At 32.9% G+C, this 21,019-nt stretch overlaps 1 protein-coding gene and 1 long non-coding RNA gene across 2 annotated transcripts in view; both read left to right on the top strand.

Moving 5' to 3' along the window:
- The first annotated feature begins 440 nt into the window (after positions 1–440).
- Positions 441–12,590, top strand: LOC127709002 (uncharacterized). The gene is made up of 3 exons (XR_007985461.1): positions 441–508; positions 6,797–6,893; positions 12,204–12,590. It is a non-coding gene; the product is annotated as an uncharacterized LOC127709002 (long non-coding RNA).
- A 5,088-nt stretch (positions 12,591–17,678) lies between these two features.
- The window catches only part of LOC127708972 (sodium-coupled monocarboxylate transporter 1-like), a 50,798-nt gene continuing 47,457 nt past the window's right edge, over positions 17,679–21,019 (top strand). The window contains exon 1 of the mRNA XM_052214204.1: positions 17,679–18,217. Coding sequence (XP_052070164.1) covers positions 17,843–18,217 — 375 coding nt within the window. The 5' untranslated portion in view covers positions 17,679–17,842. The remainder of the gene's footprint in view (positions 18,218–21,019) is intronic.

Genomic DNA, 21,019 nt, shown 5'->3' with positions numbered 1-21,019 from the left:
TTACTTTGTAGTTGCAAACAACACTCTATTTTGAGAAATTAAACATTTTATTCTAATTATCAGTTCTTTATTTCTTTCTTTTTTTTTCTTTTTTAAATAATATAAGAATTTTGTAATTTGTAATTGCTACTTATCAGTTATGGTATGCAATTAAAAGTATATATTTTCCATTTCGTTAAAACATTGATGAAAAATTCAACAATCTGCAGTTAAGAGTTATGTTTGGTATTATGAATTGCCCTTAACTTACACTAAGAAAATTCATTACGACCAAAAAGATTGAACTCCGATAAACCCGCCAAGCAACTTTTTATCAAATGTCATCTGCACTTTTACAAATACACTGTTTCTATACCTTTAAATCTGACATCTTCCTACTGTCATGCGTACAGGTGAAATTTGACCTTCATCAAGTCATTGTGTAATATGACAAGACGTAAGTTATCTGTGGCTGAACGTTGGCAAGCAATTGGCATGTCAAATGCCGGTAGGAGTACCAGGAGCATAGGTAACCATTTCAATGTTAATCACACCGCCATTGTCAGACTTTTACAACGTCATGTTGACACAGGAACTGTAAATGATAAACCAAGGTCCGGAAGACCCCGTTTAACTACCCGTCGTGACGACAGACTGCTTATTCGTCGTGCTAAAGCCAACCCATTTACTCCTGCCCCGCAGCTTAGACACCACTGGCCTCCAGGTGGTCGTGTTAGTGTTCGAACATTGGTCAGTCGACTTCATAGAGGCAACCTATGAGCACGTCATGTTGTCAAGAGACCTGCCCTAACAGCCAGGCACCTTATAATCAGGTTTCAATGGGCTAACGACCATCGACGCTGGAACATGAGAAGCTGGCAAAAAAATTCATTGGTCAGATGAGAGTCGGTTTCTGTTACGACCAGTAGACGGCAGAATACGAGTTTGGCGGGAAAATAAAACTACCTATGACCAATACAACATTTGCCCAACGACTGCATTCAGTGCTGGTGGTGTTACAGTATGGGGTTCAGCAGAGGCGGATTTAGGGGGGCAGGGGGCCCGGGCCCCACCTTTTGTGGGAAAAATTTGGTTGATTATATAGGGAATCACTGAAGCATGACTGGAGTGGGCCCCCTCTTAGGCAGTCAGTCGGCCCCCACTTATGAAAATTTCTGGATCCGCCACTGGGTTGCTTCTCATACCGTTGTAAGCTGGGTATGCATATTCTGCAGGGTAACATGAACGGACAGACATACAGGGATTTGGTGCTTAGAAACATTGCAGTCCCTCGTTTTGACTCATTTACCCACTTGTGTCAAGACCCTTGTACATAGACGACAACGCTAGACCACACAGGGCAAGGATTGTAACCGAGTACAAAGAACAAGAAGCCATTGACACTATCTGTTGGCCTTCCATGTCTCCAGACATGAACCCTATCGAACATGTCTGGGATGCCATTGGTAGAAATCTCAATCGCAGAGATCCACCACTGCAAAATCTTGACAATTTAAGAGTGGCAATTGTTGATGAATGGAATAGATTTTCTCAACTAAAGTTCAGAAGGCTTGTACAGAGAATGAGACGCCGTGTTATGGAACTGTACCGGAAGAGAGGTGGTTACACATCCTATTGACTCAAATATTGACATTAAATTTGCCGAACATACCAAAGATTATTTGTAGAGAATTTTAATGATATTGGGTGATTAATTGTTGTAAAAAAATAAAATCACAGTGAAACTTAAATTCCGTTTCTGATTTGTGTAGTTTGTATTATTTCTATGAACGTAAAATTTAAATCCATAGAACCTGCATAAGTGACCAAACTTAAGTTTATGGTTTGTTTATGGTATTTGTTAGCAAAATTGCTACATGAATGTTTTCTCTTTTTCAAGGAATAACTGATTTTTTAAATGAAACTTTTTTCGATGCAATAAAAATAGGTGGTGCTTAACTTTTGGAGGATTGTATATATAAATAATATGCAAACACCGTTTATGTGTCTGTCTTATTCTAGAAGCTTGTAATCTAGTGGTTGTTGTCACAATTGTCTACCGATTAGTGCTTTAGCATTAACCAGACTGTAAGTTTTCTTTTTTGAATAGAAAATGAAAGGATATGGAGTAAATGCACATGGGACAAAATTGCACACAATACATAGAAAACATAGAAAACCATCAATGAACAGGGCTTATATTGTTTCCCGTTTTATCGTATCTTTGAGTTGTATAGTTTACGTTGTGGTATGATTTTGGCTCATTGTTGAGCACGTTGGTTTGTAGTTCTTCACTTTTTTGGTCTTTGGTGGATGGTTGTCTCATTTGAAATCAATCCACATCTATGATATGTTAATTTTTATACGCCCGTCAATTTTTGACGGGACGTATTATGGTATACAAATGTCCGGTGTCCGTCCGTCTGTCTGTCTGTCTGTCCGTCTGTCTGTCCGGCGTAAACATGTCGCACCGTAACTTGAGAATGACTTATTCAAATTTCATGAAACTTAACATAGTTGTTTCTTATGATGGTCAAACGATCTGTATACTTTTTGGTGAAAATAAGATTAAAACTTTTTGAGTTACGGGACTTAGTAACTAAAACAGGTGTGTGTTTTTTTTCACATGTCGCGCCGTATCTCAAAAACAATTTATGATTTTTGCTTAAAACTTTACACACTTCTTAGTTATATTAATCTTAAGATCTGTATACTTTTTGGTGATGATTCAAAATTTTATTTTAGAGATATTGAGTATTTTGTTAAAAAAGGGGGAGGGGTTTTTCACATGTCGCGCCGTATCTCAAAAACAGTTTATGGTTATTGCTTAAAACTTTACACACTTCTTAGTTATATTAACCTTAAGATCTGTATACTTTTTGCTGATGATTCAAAATTTTATTTTTGAGTTATTGAGTATTTTGTAAAAAAAGGGGAGGGGTTTTTCACATGTCGCGCCGTATCTCAAAAACGATTTATGATTATTGCTTAAAATTTTACACACTTCTTAGTTATATTAATCTAAAGATCTGTATACTTTTTGGTTTTGATTCAAAATTTTATTTTTGAGATATTGATTTTTTTTTTAAAAGGGGGGTTTTCACATGTCGCGCCGTATCTCAAAAACGATTTATGATTATTGCTTAAAATTTTACACACTTCTTAGTTATATTAATCTAAAGATCTGTATACATTTTGGTTTTGATTCAAAATTTTATTTTAGAAATATTGAGTTTTTTGTAAAAAAAAGGGGGTTTTCGCATGTCACGCCGTATGTCAGAAACTATTTATGCATAAAAATTCACACACAAGACGACGGGCGTATCATGCGCTCATGGCGCAGCTGTTTATTATATACTATGGTCGTTAATAAATTTGCTCTCATTTCTGTTTTTTTCTCTCTCTCTCTCCACATTTGGAACACATTTTGAAAGTGCTAGTTTTCGCTATTTCATTCGTTGCGTAAATATAAAATTTCTGTTAAAATAGTTTGCTAGTACAAAGAAAAAAAAACTTAAGCATGTTCTACAATGTTTATAATAACAGAAACAAATATCTAGGTGCATTATTTCAAACTATGAAATACGTATGTCAACATTTTTAAGCATAAGCAAGGAAAAAATAATCAAATTAATGTTGACGCTTTTTCATTCAACATGTAGCTGCTCACTAGAGCATCTCAGTTTACTTCCGGTTTTTGATTTGGCGCATGTTGCTCAATCTTCAGTTTTCTTTGTAGTATTTAGTGGACTGTTGTTTGTCTATTCATCGTTTACTTTTTGGACATGGTGTTGGGTGGTTTTATTCGGGGTTTTTGATTTCCCATTTGTTATTTCTCACTCTTTTTTTCCGATTTTAATTACATAGAAATTCATGGTCTTCAAAATTTTTATGACTTCAGTGATTTAGAGTGTATTACATGTATAACCTCAAGGATAGTGTATTATAACCTCAATAGTGTATGCAATTAGATTTGTTTATTTACTTTTAAAGCATGATACAATTTACATTCAAAATTGTTACAGTTATCAAACTAATCTGCAACATACAGTATTCCATGCATCAGATCACATCCGGTAGTGTAGATGTCTCTTCTTTTATATTAACTCCTACACAAACATCAAAGTACACACACCTCACATAGTTGTATATAAATATAAAGTTATTATTAAGAAAGGATAGACTGATGCGTGAAAATAGTAAAAAAACTGTATAATATAAAATTCAGTGTATGTTTGTAATAGCAAGATGTGGAACAGAACTTATTTATACAATTTTGAGACTGGTACCTCAGTGTACTTCCATACTTATGAATATGTTATGTTTGGTATAACGTTAGGATTGTCTGCTACTATTGGACTGTTTTATGCCATAAAAGACAGGGGGAAAAGAAGAACAGAACGAAAATGAGTTTCTCCTGACCGGAGGAAACATATCGGTTTTGCCAGTAGCACTGTTTTTATGACTAGTTTTATTTCAGCAATAAAATTAAGAATAGAAACGGGGAATGTGTCAAAGAGACAACAACCCAACCAAAATGCAGAAAATACATTTTAGGAACTCATGCAGAGATTTATGGTTAATTGTTTTTTGGTTTCTAAATGTGTGTTGTTTTTTCGAATATCATGTTTACCCCTGTTTTCTACAATCTTGGAATTACCGGTATTTTTGAGGTATGAGTTGAATTTATTTTGATGAAATTCTGCTTTTAAAATGTTCTGTTTTTCTTCTTATGATTCAATAAAAAAAAATGCATTTCAAAGATTTTATGAAATAATACTTTTTAAACTACGTGCATCCGGTTTACTGGATTCACTTCATCGGGTACGCCGAAGCCCTGAACGCCAGAATTGTAAAATACGTAGAAGCTAAATGACCAAAAGGGACATAAATAGCAAAATTCATCTTTTACAATGGGAAATTTCACTCACGTAATTTCACGTGAATCTCACGTGAAATTGAAGTAACGTTCATCATATGAATATTTTTCACGTGAAATTCATGTGAATATTCAAAATAAATTCATTCAAATAACATCGAAATTTTCAAATTTAATTAAAACTGTTGAAAATACCAATTTTTTAGTGTTAAGTTCACGTGAGATTCATGTGCATCTTAATTCAGGTGAAATTTAACTGAAAATTTTCACGTGAGTTTCACGTATAAGTTTGTTTGAGATGAATTTCACGAGAACAAAATTTGCCATGTACAAAAACACATTTCTTCAGGTAATACGGGGATTGCTAATAAGATGTTCAAGTGTAGATAAATGGTAAGATAACTATATTTATGATCTTTTTTAAAACATGGACACTGTTTTTCACAATGAAAACAAAAATGTTGATTTTAACACGATAGCTTATATGGTAACCGACATAATAAAAAACGTGTATATATATATATATTAATTCATTGTTGAGAGAATGATCCCAATTCATGCTATCAAAAATAAAAACATTAATATTTAATTCAATATATCATACTTAGATTTCTGCATATATATTCCAATCCCCTTAAAAAATGAAACTTTTCTATGAATTGGAGTATAAAGGACTATAAATAAATCAGACATTTTATTGTCGAAAGAGAACAATCTACCTTACCATATTTCAATATCCCAATCAAAATTTCAGAGTTAAAGTTTTACAAATAAATAGTATTAAAATCATTAGAACGTCGTTGGTGAGGCTAAGGCACACGAAACGCGTGTCAGGCGTACACAACTACACATGAACTTTTGCTCATATGAATTTCACATGAATCTCGCATGAAATCACCTCAATCAAGCTTTTACGTGGAACTCATGTGGAAATTTTCGAAAGAATTTCAGATGAATTGCGATTCATATGAATCTCATGTAAAATTTTACGTGAATTTTTAAACTTTACACACAAAAAAATTGGTATTTTCATGTTTTTCATAAAAAATTTAGATATTATTTGAATACCTTTGTTTTGAAATTTCACGTGAAAAAAAAACATGTGATTTTCACGTGAAATTCACGTGAGTTTCACATCACATCTACGTATAACTCATGTGAAATCAGTTCATGTGAGTTTCACGTATAAGCTCGTTTGGCAAAATGCTTACCGTTAAGACTTCAATTGCTATTCTATGTGCGTCTTTAAATTTTTATTAGAAACGTGTGTCTGGTCTGTTTTGGTTATATTGAAACACACATTTTGGTTCGCATTAATATAATAGTGAGACTTGTTTCTAATTTAAAAGAATATACAGTAACTACATTATGCATATTGACACTCAAAATATGCATAATTTGCTTTCCAAGGTATCTAACCATATACCTAACAGTCATTAATATACGCGAATACCAATTTTCGTGGTACAGGTTAACCAAGAATTTCTATGTTCAATGGAGTACAAATTATTAAAAGGTTTGAATGGAGACTTTGGCAAAATCACGAATCAAATATCCATGAAAACTCAATTGTACCTCAATTCACGAAAAATCGTACAAACAAAATTAAATAAATCCACAGTATTATTAAAACATATTCACAAATTTAAAGAAATAGAACTAGGAAAGGAAATATGTCCGTGAGATGGCAACGTAAGATCATGATAAAACCTAATAAATTAAATAGACGTATGGACATCGTCATAAAAAAACAAGCGTCTATGCCAACACCATATGTCAAGTACTTATATCTAAATGATCTTGGTTTACAATTTAGAACAGTTTTATTTTGAAAACATAAATGATTTATAAATAAATCATATTCGTTTTCTAGCTGTTACTTTTAAGCAAAAAAATTGATAAAACACTCGTGCATTACATTGATATTGTATTTGATAGGAGCAGCAGATTGATTTGTCCTATATTCGATGAAATTTTGCCTTGCCTTCCTATGAAAACCAGAAAGAGGCTTCATTTTGGCGTTCGTCACTAAGATGTAAGTATATTTTTTTGTGAATTGATACCTTGTGCTTGGGATCAACACTTGTAAGGATGGGACAAATATTTCCTTAATCTATATGGCATCATTATAAAAATAAGGAGATGTGGTATGATTGCCAATGAGACAACTAGCCACCAAAGTTCAAATGAAGTGGATGTAAGCAATTATAGGCAACCGTACCGCCTTCAACAATGAGAAAAAAATCATATCGTATAGTCGCCTATAAAAGGCCCCGACATAAAAAAATATGAAACAATTAAATTGAGAAAACTAACAGCCAAATTTATAATAAAACAATTTACGAAAAACAAATATGACCAACATGAACCGACGACAACCACTGAACTACAGGTTCCTCGCTTGGGAAAGGCACCTAAAGAATGTGACGGGGTTAAATATGTCTGTGAACGCTCAACCCTACCCTAACCTGGGACAGTGGTGAAACAACATAAGAACAAACAATAAAAACCGGACGTGGCAGAGTATTTATCAATCCCTCATCCCAAACAACTAAAAAGGATACTACGTACAGATCTGAGAGTACTCGCAGTTACTGTCTAGTTCAAAGCCAATAACAACTAATAAAAAATTCATGTATATTTGGGTATCAGACATTAATTTGTTTGTAAATTCGGAGTATCGTATGAAAATGTTCTTGAATAACAATATGATTTAATTGCTGTCTTTTTAAAACCAAAAGAGAAATCTTATAAATATATTATTCAGACTCATATATTCAAATTCCACCAACTTTCCAATTTGAAAAATGTTAGCGAAACCCTGTTCTGTTCATTTCCACAATAGAAAGGTTTTCTCCACGGTTTCCTCTCCTTAATTTAAAAAAAAATATAACACCATACAGCAATTCAACCAACTTTATTGGCAATTGACAAGCTATACCGAAATTGAATAGGAAATAATGTTTTATATCAAGGATAAAAAGATGTTCATACATGATAAGCCTTGGCATATGAATATTTTCATTTTAAGAATTAAGCGTGCAGATCCTATTATCATATTTACGTGAGAAAACAAAATATATCACATTTTAAGGACCTTTATTTGGAGTGTATACCAACACAACTTTATTGACTTGCGAAGCAAGAAAGCAATTTCTTGTAAACACTAGCAGGTATATGATAAGATTTAACACATACATTTTCAAGTGAGTTGTATTTAATTTTCATTTTGTTAAGTTTTCCAAAGACAACGCAAAGACGATGTAGAGAGGAGGATATGGTAGAACACTGTATATATAGCAGAAAACATATATAAAAATAAGAAGATGTGGTATGATTGCCAATGAGACAATTCTCCACAATTGCATTCATTTGAAAAAGGCTTAACTCAGATGGATACAAATAGGAATACATCAACCAAAACACAGAGTGGACGTGGCAGGGTACTTATACATCCTCAAAACAAAAAGACACTAAGTACAGATCTGAGAGTACTCGCAGTTACTGACAGCTAGTTCAAAGCCAAAAACAACTTATAAAAAAAAATCATGCATCTAAGACTAAAAAATGAATCAGTACACATCCAACATTCAATTGATATAGTGTTAAGACGTCATTAACAGTCAGAGAAAAACATGACCTTGTGCAATGCCAATACAGGTATCGACATATTGTAGAGCCATGAATGTGCATATGTATATCAAAATGATATTTAGTTTGATTTTAATTTACTGACAACAAAATCAATAGTAATACCAATAAAACAAATATTCAAAGATCTAATTACAATGTTGAATTGGTAACCTTTATAGAATAAGTATATTCAAAGGATCGATAAGTTTATCTGGATCGTATCTAAATATTCGGGCTCTGTAAACAACATCTCCGAAAAAAATAGGATGTGCTATCCCGTTTGAAATAAGTTTTCCACATGAACAACGAAACTACAAAACCAAATCTTTATATCTATGGAAGAATTTAGTAAAGGTTTTAAGTAATTTGTGGTAACGGAATCCAGTACTTAATAATTTACCAGTAATACATAGAATACGTTCATTGAATCCAAAACGTCACAACAGACACGGGCATAGCGAAAGGGTTGTGATATATAAACACCATAAGATGGCACCAAAGAAACATCACCGTCCAAAACTGGAAAATTTACAATAAGGAACGAAAAATCGTCCCTTTTGTCGTAAATTTTAGTGTAGAGTTTCCCGTGTAAAACTGAAATATCTAAATCTAGGAAAGGATAGTTATTACCGTTTATATTTGATTTATTTAAAGTAAGTTCCTTTGGATAAATTCCGGCAGTATATTTAGAAAATTCTTGATTATTTAACAAAAAAATATCATCAAGATAACGGTAAGTGTTGTTGAATTTATCAACTAAATGCCATTTAGACGGGTCTCTACTGATTTGGTCATAGACTGTGATTCATAACAGTACAAGAACAAGTCTGCTATTAAAGGGGCGCAATTGGTGGCCATAGGAATACCTACAACCTGTCGATAAACTTTATTGCCGAAACGTACATAAATATTATCAAGGAGAAAATTAACAGCTTCAATTATCCAGTAAGTATATCTAGCATATTTACCTTTCTCATTAGAGATAAAGGCTTTAAATGAGTTGCAGCGAATATATTTGCATTCAGATTTACCAAACAAACATTTGATTAAATAAGAAAACTTTTGTTTGATAAGATTGTGTTGCAGTGTAGTGTAAAAAATTGAAAAGTCAAAACTGTCAATAGAATCAAAAGGACCATCAAAAGCACGTAATTTATCTAAAACATCCAACATTGTTGGCTGCTTTGTCGGCCGGTACAAACACAAACAGCTTTGAAAGTACTTGAAGTTTGTTTCTTATTCTAGAAATAGGTGTATTGTATACTCTTTTATTTATTTCTAGATTATTTTCAAAATGTGATATTAAAATATCCACAACATTCATACATTTATTTGAATAAGAATCAAGGTGTAACACCACTAATTCGGCCCGGCCAGAAAGCACATACCAGAAAGTAGTACATATTTAACACAAAATAGTTCCTACGCATGAGTGTAACTTTCAAAATATGTAGAATATTTAGGTATTGTTGGTATCAAATGAAAGCTGAATGACTGGTGATCATTGTAGAACACTTTTTGACTTATAATTTTGAATATTAAAAAAACTGCACCAAATTTTATAAAGAGGGTACTTTTTGCCTGTATGTCAGATCTGAAGTACCTGTTTTGGTACATCCGAAGTTCCGGGAACCAGTTCTTTCTTATATGCCATTAAAGGTATGTTGATTTTTTTAGTACAAGACACCATAAAGTGTTGCTTTGACATGCAATGATTGTCACTTTATTTGAACTTGAAACAAAAGAGCTGTGTCTGCTTGAAATTGAGGAATTTAACATAGAAAGCAATGGGGCCATGAATTAGTGGTGTACTTCCTCAAGAGATTTTTTATCAATTTTTTCCAGTTTACACCAATTTTTACAATACGATTAAAGAGCGTCTTTTGTGACCTGACGACACTGTTACCACACAATGCTGTTTTTTGTTTTACTGAATATTTTGAAAAATCTACGAAAGCCTATTAGGGTCACACAAAAAACATTTTTATCTCGTAATTACGAGAAAACTATCGCGTAATTACGCGATAATTATCTCGTAATTACGAGATAATCATTGTTTTATCTCGTTATTACGAGATAATTATCGCGTAATTACGAGAAAACTATCGCGTAATTACGAGATAAGAAGCTGTTTTATCTCGTAATTACGAGATAATTATCGCGTACTTACGAGAAAATTATCTCGTAATTACGAGATAAAAATTCATTTGGCCAAGTAGATTAAGAGGAGAAAGATTTTTGTAAAAGATTAAAAAAATTTACTTAATTGCAGAAATGACTTTAAAGGGCAATAACTCCTTAAGGGGTTAATTGACAATTTTGGTCATTTGACGTATTTGTAGATCTTACTTGGCTAACCATTTTTGCACCTACAGTTTATATCTTTCTATTATAATATTCAAGATAATAACCAAAAACTGAAAAATAATCATTAAAATTACCAATTCAGGGGCAGCATCCCAACAACGGGAAGTCTGATTCGTCTGAAAATTTTTAACCTGTCATATTTGCTCTAAATGCTTTAGTTTCAGAGATATAAACCATAAACTACATTTTACCCCCCCCTCCCCTCCCCCCATGTTCGATTTTTAGCCATGGTGGATATCTTGGTTGGTGGGCGGGGTCTTTGGATACATTTTTTTAAAACTAGAAACCCTAAGGATGATTAAGGCCAAATTTGGTTCAATTTGGCAAAGTGGTTTCAGAGAAGAAGATTTTTGTAAAAATTAACGGACGACGACGGACGACGGACGCCATGTGATTGGAAAAGATCACTTGACCTTTTGGGTTAGTTGAGCTAATAAAAACGGGCGTTTTATCAGGTGCCCCGGAAGGGTAATCATGATCTGTATATTTATATATATATATATATATATATATGTAATTTTATCTCGTAATTACGAGAAAATTATCTCGTAATTACGCGATAATTATCTCGTAATTACGAGATAAACATGATTATCTTGTAATTACGCGATAGTTTTCTCGTAATTACGCGATAATTATCTCGTAATTACACGATAGTTTTCTCGTAATTACGAGATATTTATCTCGTAATTACGAGACATTTATCTCGTTATTACGAGATAAATATTTTTTTTTGTGCCCCCGAATAGGCTTTCGTAAAAATCAGACTGTGATACCAAACTATAATTTAAGAAAACAATTATGTTACCTCCAAACGACAATTGTTTTTCTAAATATACCAATCAAAACATGTCAGAATCATCTGTCACGTGTGACAGTACAAAATTACAATATCTTGTTGGTATAGCTTGTTAAAAAACATTATTTATTTCAAATCGAAAAGAACTAAAGCACCCTTCCAAATTTGTTGCGTCCGAAGTTCTTTTCTTGATTTACCTGATCAGGAACATATACCATAAAAATCGAATGCCAGAATGTTTAGATACTTGAATGCTTGAGAAGCAATATGACCACAAGGGACCTAACCAGAACAGCAAAATATATGTGAGGTAAACTTTACCAGAGGTAGTTTGAACGGTGTTATTATAAATCATGCCTGTGCCGAAGTACTGACTACTTAGCTGATGATATCACCAGAGGGAAACTTAACAATTACTTACTAGTAATTATTGACAAAGAATAAATCAATGACACTTTATTTTTCCAGCTCATTTGACTTAATAGGCCATGCAAACACTTGGAACCGTCGCCATCGTCGGTAAGCTTTGCACATTTCGTCTTTCAGAAACCATTTGACAAAATTGTATCAGAAGCAAACAGGACGGATTGATGGTACAAAGTTTCAACTGAACTAGATAGAAAATCACATTTTCATCTTCTTCCGTGAGTAAAGCCGATGTGACCGATTTTTAAGTTTTATATTTAACTACCAGGCCAAATTTTACCAATCCATTCGTATTAGAATTTATACACCGAAGGATTGTTTTTACAAAAGATGCCTATGGGTAGTGAATAAGATTAGTAAGGTGACCGTCAAAAGCTTTCTTTGGTTCTGGTTTAAGCCTGGTATCTTTAAAGGGGCATTAGCTGTCAAATTCGTTTTCATTAATTTTTCATATTTGATTTATAACATACATATATCCAAATTACAAAAAGTCTAAAAGTCCAAAAGACGCATTAACAATACATGGACTTGTTATAATGTATCATCATTTCGTGCGTATTTTGGACAAGACGGCACCTAATTAGCCATCGAGATGATCTCCAAAAAATATCGATAGTCAATTGACCCGATAAATGCATAAATAAACAGATACGCAAATGGAGTCATATAAGGACAATGTTTATGTCTGTTTGAGTTAATATCACAGATTTGAAAATTGTGTAAATAATATTTTGACATATATATATAAGAATGATCTTTTGTAGTCGGTCAATGAAATGGTTCTTCCCAATGACTGCCTTGTTTCACTTGTCAATGTTGACAGTCTTCTCTTTCTTTTCCTTTCCATCTCCAGATAATGGTGAAATGGTCGCATGAATACGGATTCAACTGAGGTTGCATTATTGACTTGCAAGTAAATGATACATCAGCGATGTCGTTTAGCTTATTTTGACAAAATTGAACCAAACTGAGTGTTCTAATGAAGAAATGTTATTAAAAAAAACTATATATATTCCACTTTATAAATGTTTGAATGAATATTTTGATATTTTATTAAAATCGTACCTAATGCCCTTTTTATGAACTTTTACAATTTTAAAGAGTTTCTCCTCTTATATAAGCTATAAGTCTGGTTTTAAATTTGACATAATCAATGATCAGATCTTTCAAGGATACTTGATATCTGTATTGATGATCTAGCCCGATGTACTATTAACAAATGTTCCTTTAATGGCCTATTTTTAACACCTGATCAAATCACTAGTTACACTTTTAAAGTTCAGTTCACTATAAGTGACAATGATAGACTGAATCGCATAAAGACTAATTATTCAAATCCTCTTCAGTAATCAAACCATCATAATCCTTCTCAATTACCACATGTATTCGTAGGTATTTCTTAATCATTTGTGATTTTGCTTCTTAAAACTTCAATTCAACACTCTGCTTTCTCTTAAAAAGTGTCTTTACTGTGACAGGAATATGACAGATAGATTGTATTTGTCAATTCAGATCGCACAAGTGGTTTTTCTTCTGTTTCGAACTTTAATTTACTTTAAACCTGTATTTTTTAAAACTATCTTTGGCAAAACTATTCGGAATTTTCATTTTTAAATGCTCTTAAATGCTCTTAAATTTCGTATTCCATTTGGCATCCAACTGTTTTGATTCGAGCGCCTCTGATGAGACTTAGGTAGACGAAACGAGCGTTTGGCGTACCAAATTATAAGCCTAGTATCTTTGATCCGATTTTACAACCACGACTCGGTCAATGTCACTGTAGGTGGGTATTTCATCCCCGATGGTATCACCACAAAGCAGTCCGGTGCTGACATGAAAAATCATTGATGTTTTTTGTGTAAACTTACTGTTACAGTATAAAATGTTGAATTACTCGAAATAATAATGTTTTTCTACCCCCGTACATAGATTGCCTTAGCGTATTTAGCTCAAATTTTCGGAATTTTTGTTTTGGCTCTTTAACTTGGTATTTGATTTGGTCTTCCAACTGTATTTTATTCGAACGTCACTGATGAGTCTTGTGTAGACGAAACGCGCATCTGGCGTAACAAAATATAAGCCTGGTATCTTCAGTTTTTTAACTTTATCACTCGTTTTAATTTTTTGTACACTTTCTTTGGCCTCCAAACCAAACAGAACCGATTAAATTTATGAAAATAAATCATTTAAAACGATTTTTTGGAATAATAGGGTGTCCTAAGAAAAATATATGAAAATGAAACGGCTTCAATCGAAACTTGGAAATAGTGAAATATTTCGAGTATTGGTTGACCGTTATGGAATATATGTTTCACAGATGACGACGGATATGTTCCAATTGTCGTAACTACAATATCCTCCCCTTTCCTCCGAATTTGACCTACCGAATTAGACATATCACCGGGTTTGTACTTCCGGAGCACCTGAGATTACCCCCAGTTTTTGGTGAGGTTCGTCTTGCTCAGTCTTTGGTTTCTATGTTGTTTTGTGTACTGTTGCTTGTCTGTTTGTCTTTTTCTCTTTTAGCAATGGCGTTATCAGTTTATTTTCGAATTCTGAGTTTGGATGTACCTTTGGTATCCTTCGCCTCTCTTTTATAAAAGAGAAATGTTGTCCAATCTGTGATAGGTCATCTGGGTGATTGTCATATTGTTTATCACATCTTCTTATCTATTCGAAAGTCAGAAAAGATGATGATTTAACTTAAGAAGGATATTGTCAAATGTACACAGTTTATGCATTTATACATGTAAGTTGTAAAGTATGTTACTGTAACGCTGTATTCTGCGGTTGAATCACTATCAGGTAAATGAATTTTAAGAATGTTTATTCATATTGTTACCAAGAATAATTGTGTAAACCGCACAAACATGCAAACGGATATTTAATATTGTTTTGTGATGTAATCCATATAAACCGCCTGACTTTATGCATCAACATAAGGTGACATATGAGACAAAGATTTTCAAATTATACAATTTTCATTTACTGTAAGAAATAAGTCGATAAACACCGAGTATAACATGTCTTGCATCGAATTTTTCCAATATCAAAGTCAAAGTCAAAGATTTTATTGATATAAAATCCAAAATATGGATTGTCATCAACACACAAAGAACAATCATTAATCATTACAATCAATTATATAACAATACAGAACATAAAAAAAAGAAGAAAGAGGTGTATATATAAATATATAATGAGTATTTTTATTTTCCCCTTCTACCTATTTGACTGAGGAGGTACAATTTTAGATACAAGTATTACAATTTATATAATATAAACATAAAATAACTTAAGTTAGTGAACTTCTGAACGTGTACATCTCATTAATACCTTTAATGCAACATTTACTGACATCATAATCATTACTTCGAAATATGAAATAGAATTTTTCAATGTCTGAAAGATTATTGAAAGATGGTAAAATATCAGAAATATTCTGAAAAAATTTATTCCTCAGATCATTGAGTTTGGTACATTTTATGGTAAAGTGTAATTCATCTTCAACTTCAAATTTACATAGGGGGCATAATCTGTTTTCTAAATCAATCTTTTTATGTCTGCCTTTTTCAATCATAAGGATACTATAACTTATCCTTATTCTTACAAAGTTTGAAATATCAGCTCTGTCTTTATCTAATTTTAAAAAGTTCTCCATATCAAATTTCATCTTCAAATCCTTGTAGGTTCTTAATTTGTTTCCTCTTTTATCATTAACACTTTTTGAAATGGAATTCTCCCAAAATTTTATGAAATCATTTTTCAGTTTTTTATTTATAGCAAAAGTTAAACGATTTTTACTAAGTGAATTTTGATTTTCCCAGACATGTTTAAATCCAACTTTTTCAAATAACAATTTAATTTTTGTTCTATACCAGTCTGAGTTATTATTAACACTTGATGAATAAATCATATTTATTAAACTATCTGGATTTGAATTGACTACATGATGCCAGTAACCTACACACAGTTTGATAGCATCAACAGAACATGGGATCATACCCAATTCCCCCAGAACAGCCAAATTTGATGCAGTTTTGTTAACTCCTAAGATGTATTTAGCAAATTTAATTTGTACTTTTACAGGTTGATATAAAAAAATATCTAGACTCATTGGAAGCATTATTTTTCAACAAAGTATCTAGACATAAAATTTCACTACAGTAAAGAAGTATAGGTTTTACACATGAGTCAAATAATTTAAGATTTGGTAATATATTTAGTTTGTCTGAATGCAGTGTTTTGGAAATGCAAAATAATGCTTTTCTAGCTTTTTTACATAAATATTCATTTGCTTTGGTAAAGCTACCTGAAGGTTTAAATAATACTCCAAGATATTTGTATTCTTGTGTAATTTCTAGTGCATATTCATTGTACTTAAAATTGTCTTTTTTAATTACTCTTCCTGATTTATTGAATATAATAACCTTTGATTTGTCTATATTTACTGATAAATTCCATGTGTCACAATAATTTGATAACTTACTTAAACAATTCTGTAGACCTTTTGCAGATTCTGATATCAAAACAATATCATCTGCATACATAAGACATGATAAATTTACATTGTTTAATATAGTGGGGTCACATGAGTTGTCAAATATTTTGACAATATCATTAACATATAATGAAAAAAGTGATGGACTTAAAATACATCCTTGTTTTACTCCTACTTTTGATGAAAACGACGTTGTTTCACCTTCTGTAACAATATTGAGTCGCATGTGCCAAGGAACTTTGTTTCAGTCTGATATCTGACATACAGTGAGTTAGAGAGGTCTGGTATAAAAATGTCTGATATCTGACAAATACTGAGTCGTATGTGCCAAGGAACTTTGTTTCAGTCTTATATCTGACATACAGTGAGTTAGAGAGGTCTGGTATAAAAATTTCTGAAATCTGACAAATACTGAGTATTATAAATCCTACGTCTAATTCTTTTGTTATCTGACAAACACGGAGTCATACATGAAATGAAAATAACATTTCAAAGACTGGAATTTCTGGATTTACCTTTATCAGGAACACTCAAAAGCCGAACATTTAAAAATTTGAAAGCTAAGGATGTATAAGAACCGTAACAGTTGAAAGGTTGACCAAAAAGGACTTAAAAGTACTTCCGTTAAGTTAATTGTTTGCGTTACTTCCAACTATGAGATGGGGTGTTGTTTCCTTGACATTGACCCCATATCCGATCGTTTCATTAACACATCATGGGATGAATTATAAATAAAAACCTCACACATACACATTTTTAAATACAATATTCGAATGTTTGTTTGTTTATACAGAATTTGATGATGTCAAATAAAGATAAATGCATTATTTTTTTTTTCGATTTTCAGTTATAGTTCAACGAGCCAAAGTTCTATGCAAAATTTTAGAAATATCTGTGACATAGCCCATTTACTGTTCCTTGACCTTACGAGTTTTTCATTTAAAGATTATAACCAAAAAGTTAGTATCTAAAATTTAATTTTGTATTTACTTTTTAAAGTAAGAAAAAATATCAGGTAATAAATGTTTACATAGCGATCAAACAAATCTGCCACATACTGTTTTCCATGCATCGGTTCACATCTGTTAAGTCGGTGTCCCTTGTTGTCACTTGTTTTATATTGAAATCTACGCAGACATTTAAAAGTAAATATGCATAGAAATACATTCACTAGTTAGGTGTGCGAGCCAAATTATTGATGTGTAAGGTTATTAAAAACTAGGATACAAAATTCTGGCTAGTATATTTTAACAGCAAGATGTGGAACAGAACTTATTTGTACAATTTTGAGACTGGTACCTCAGTGTACTTCCATACTTATGACTATGTTGTGTTTGGTATAACGTTAGGATTGTCTGCTAGTATTGGACTGTTTTATGCCATAAAAGACAGAAAAAAGAAGAGTGAGAATGAGTTCCTCCTGGCCGGACGTAACATGTCTGTTTTACCAGTAGCACTTTCTTTGATGTCCAGTTTTATTTCAGCCGTAACATTGTTAGGAACTCCAGCTGAGATGTACCGGTACAATACCATGTACTGGTTTATCGTTTTTGGGTTTCTGATCTCTGTTATTTTGTCGAATACTATTTTTATCCCAGTTTTCTACAATCTTGGAATTACCAGTGTTTTTGAGGTATGTGCATGTTGTATTCTATATTTTATCAGATTTCAGTTTAAATAATTTTGTATTTATTATACCCAACGCAACAAATGTTTTTGACCCGTCCGTCCGACATTCCTTCAGTCCGTCCCTCCGTCAGTCCTAATTTTGTCTTCACAACCCCTCTGAATCCACACAACAGAATTTCATGAAACTTTGTAGATAATAAGGACATACTATGTAAGTGTGCATATCAACAAGATATTATGATTCTTTTTTTTTCTAGGAGTTATGCCCTTAGAATTTAGAATTTTGACCTAAATATACTACTGGAAATGTTTGTCAACCAAACTCCTCTGAAACCAAACAAGTGAATTTTATGAAACTTTGTAGTTAATGAAGACATAATATGCAGATGTGCATATCCACAAGAAATTTTTTATCGGTTGACTTTTGTAGGAGTTGTGAGTCTTTGAACTTAAGAATCTGGTTAGGTTTTGTTTGCCCAGTGACAATGTGGGGGCATGTGGTATGTGAGCGTGCTCACAAAGGTTCTTTAATTATTTTGATTTCAAGAAACTCGCGTGTAAGTTTAAAAAAAAAGAAATACCATTTTATAATGAGTCAAAGCATACACACGCTTTTATTGGAATAAGAAACATTCCTGTAAACCTTCTGCTAAAAATAAAAAAAAAGAACTTTGTGGATTTTTGATTGGTTTTGCTCCGAAACGACCAGTCTGCTATAAGTCCTAAAGGACTCGTGCTAACGAAAATGTTTGAAATCTTTAGTTTGATTAAGGCACAAATTCAAACAAACGCTCCCCCATGTTTGAAATTTTTGGTTTGATTCGAAACAAGTGTAAACCACTCCCCTCTCGTCCCTCCCAACAATCACAAACGACTGCCACGCAGCTTAAAACGTGATGTCGTATATGATGGATAAATGATACACTGAATGAATTTATCTAAGCTAACGCACTGTGGAGTGTAAAACAATAAAGTAATGTTGCTTACATATTATATGATAGGTTATTTATGAGAATGTTTATCGAACCATGCCAAACTGACCAAATTAGATTCGATATGAATACTAATGACCAGTTCAACAGTTATGAAGTTGTATGTCCGAGGTTACTTATCCTAAACTTATTAAACTTATTATATTGAACTATATTAAACAGACCAAATTAGATTTGACATATATTTTTTAATACAGTTTGATTCTTTTCTTAAAGTATATGTTTACATAATCATGTAAATTATCAGGTATATTCTGCGAACATATTAAACGGTCTTCTCTATACACCATTGGTTACATAATTTAGATGCAATGAATAAGCGTTGGTTCGTTTAAATTACACCCCAGTTCTATTGTTATACTTCATGGTTTCTATTTCTGAAATGTGTAAATTGAATAGATCTATTGTTACGAATAACAAATGATTTTGACCACAGGGTGTGACGAGCGGAGTTAGAATCCCCATTTAAAAGATCTCTTGAGTTGGGAACCCCCAGCTGGATTAGCCCCTGTTTGCCCCCAAAAAGGGAGTTCCTAAATATTAAATCTGTATCTTTGTATGTTGAGCGTGTCTGTTAGTCGGGTCACACCTATCCCTTAGTATGTCCGAATATGAATGTTTGTTTATTCTCGAGAGGAGAGGGAGGGGGGTTATAAAACCGTAAGATATAAAATACAGTTATGATTACCTTTATTACGAGATTCACTTGTTGTCGAGTATCGAGTTGCAAGTTACAAAAGTCGAGTTGCGAGTTACGAAAGTCGAGTTGCGAGTTACAAATGTCGAGTTGCGAGTTACGAAAGTCGAGTTGCGAGTTACGAAAGTCGAGTTGCGAGTTACAAATGTCGAGTTGCGAGTTACGAAAGTCGAGATGCGAGTTACAAAAGTCGAGTTGCGAGTTACGAAAGTCGAGTTGCGAGTTACAAAAGTCGAGTTGCGAGTTACAAATGTCAAAGTTGAGTTGCGAGTTACGAAAGTCGAGTTGCGAGTTACAAATTAGATTTGCGTGAAAATGGGGAAAACTATTTTAATTTTTTTGGTGTACCTCATTAACATTTTTTTTTGAATGATGATTGCTCATAGAATTGTATACAGTATTGTTGATTCTTTTTGTTGTTCGGACTTCATCTGAGTCTCGTGTAAAAAAAAATGAATGGACTGCTTACATAATCACTACGAAAAGTATGGTTATTTTCTGAAGAAACAGATAGCCTTTTGAAATACAGCGGATGGCTTGTATTCTAATTATTATTAAATGTCATAGCTAGCACCGTCATATTAAACGTAAAGGGAGATGGCAACTAAACTATAGTAAAAATATGTAAAAGACCCCTTCTGCAGATTTCGTTAAGAGTGGACTCTTTGTGGCAGCTGCAGAGGCAATATTTGTTAGGGACCCCAAAATTTATTCTTTAGCAGTGACACTCAAAATTGTGGACGTTTAAGTTATATATGTCTACATTGGCTGGAGGTGAAGGGGGAAGGTTGATCGCTCATAATACCTGTTTAACCCCGCAGCATTTTTGCGTCTGTCCTAAAAGAGGGACGAAAGATACCAGAGGGACAATCAAACTCATAGATCGAAAACAAACTCGCAACGCCATGGTCAAAAATAAAAAGACAAACAGACAAATAATAGTACAGATGACACAACATAGAAAACTAAAGACTAAGCAACACGAACCCCACCAAAAACTGGGGGTGATCTCAGGTGCTCCGGAAGGGTAAGCAGATCCTGCTCCACATGTGGCACCCGTCGTGTTGCTTATGTTATTACAAATCCGGTAAATAGTCTAATTCGGTAGGTCACATTC

This window comes from Mytilus californianus, unplaced genomic scaffold (genome assembly GCF_021869535.1).
Source record: "Mytilus californianus isolate M0D057914Y unplaced genomic scaffold, xbMytCali1.0.p SCAF_7, whole genome shotgun sequence".
NCBI lineage: Eukaryota > Metazoa > Mollusca > Bivalvia > Mytilida > Mytilidae > Mytilus > Mytilus californianus.
The sequence above is the reverse complement of the archived record's forward strand: the minus strand, read 5'-3'. Positions and strand labels throughout refer to the sequence as shown.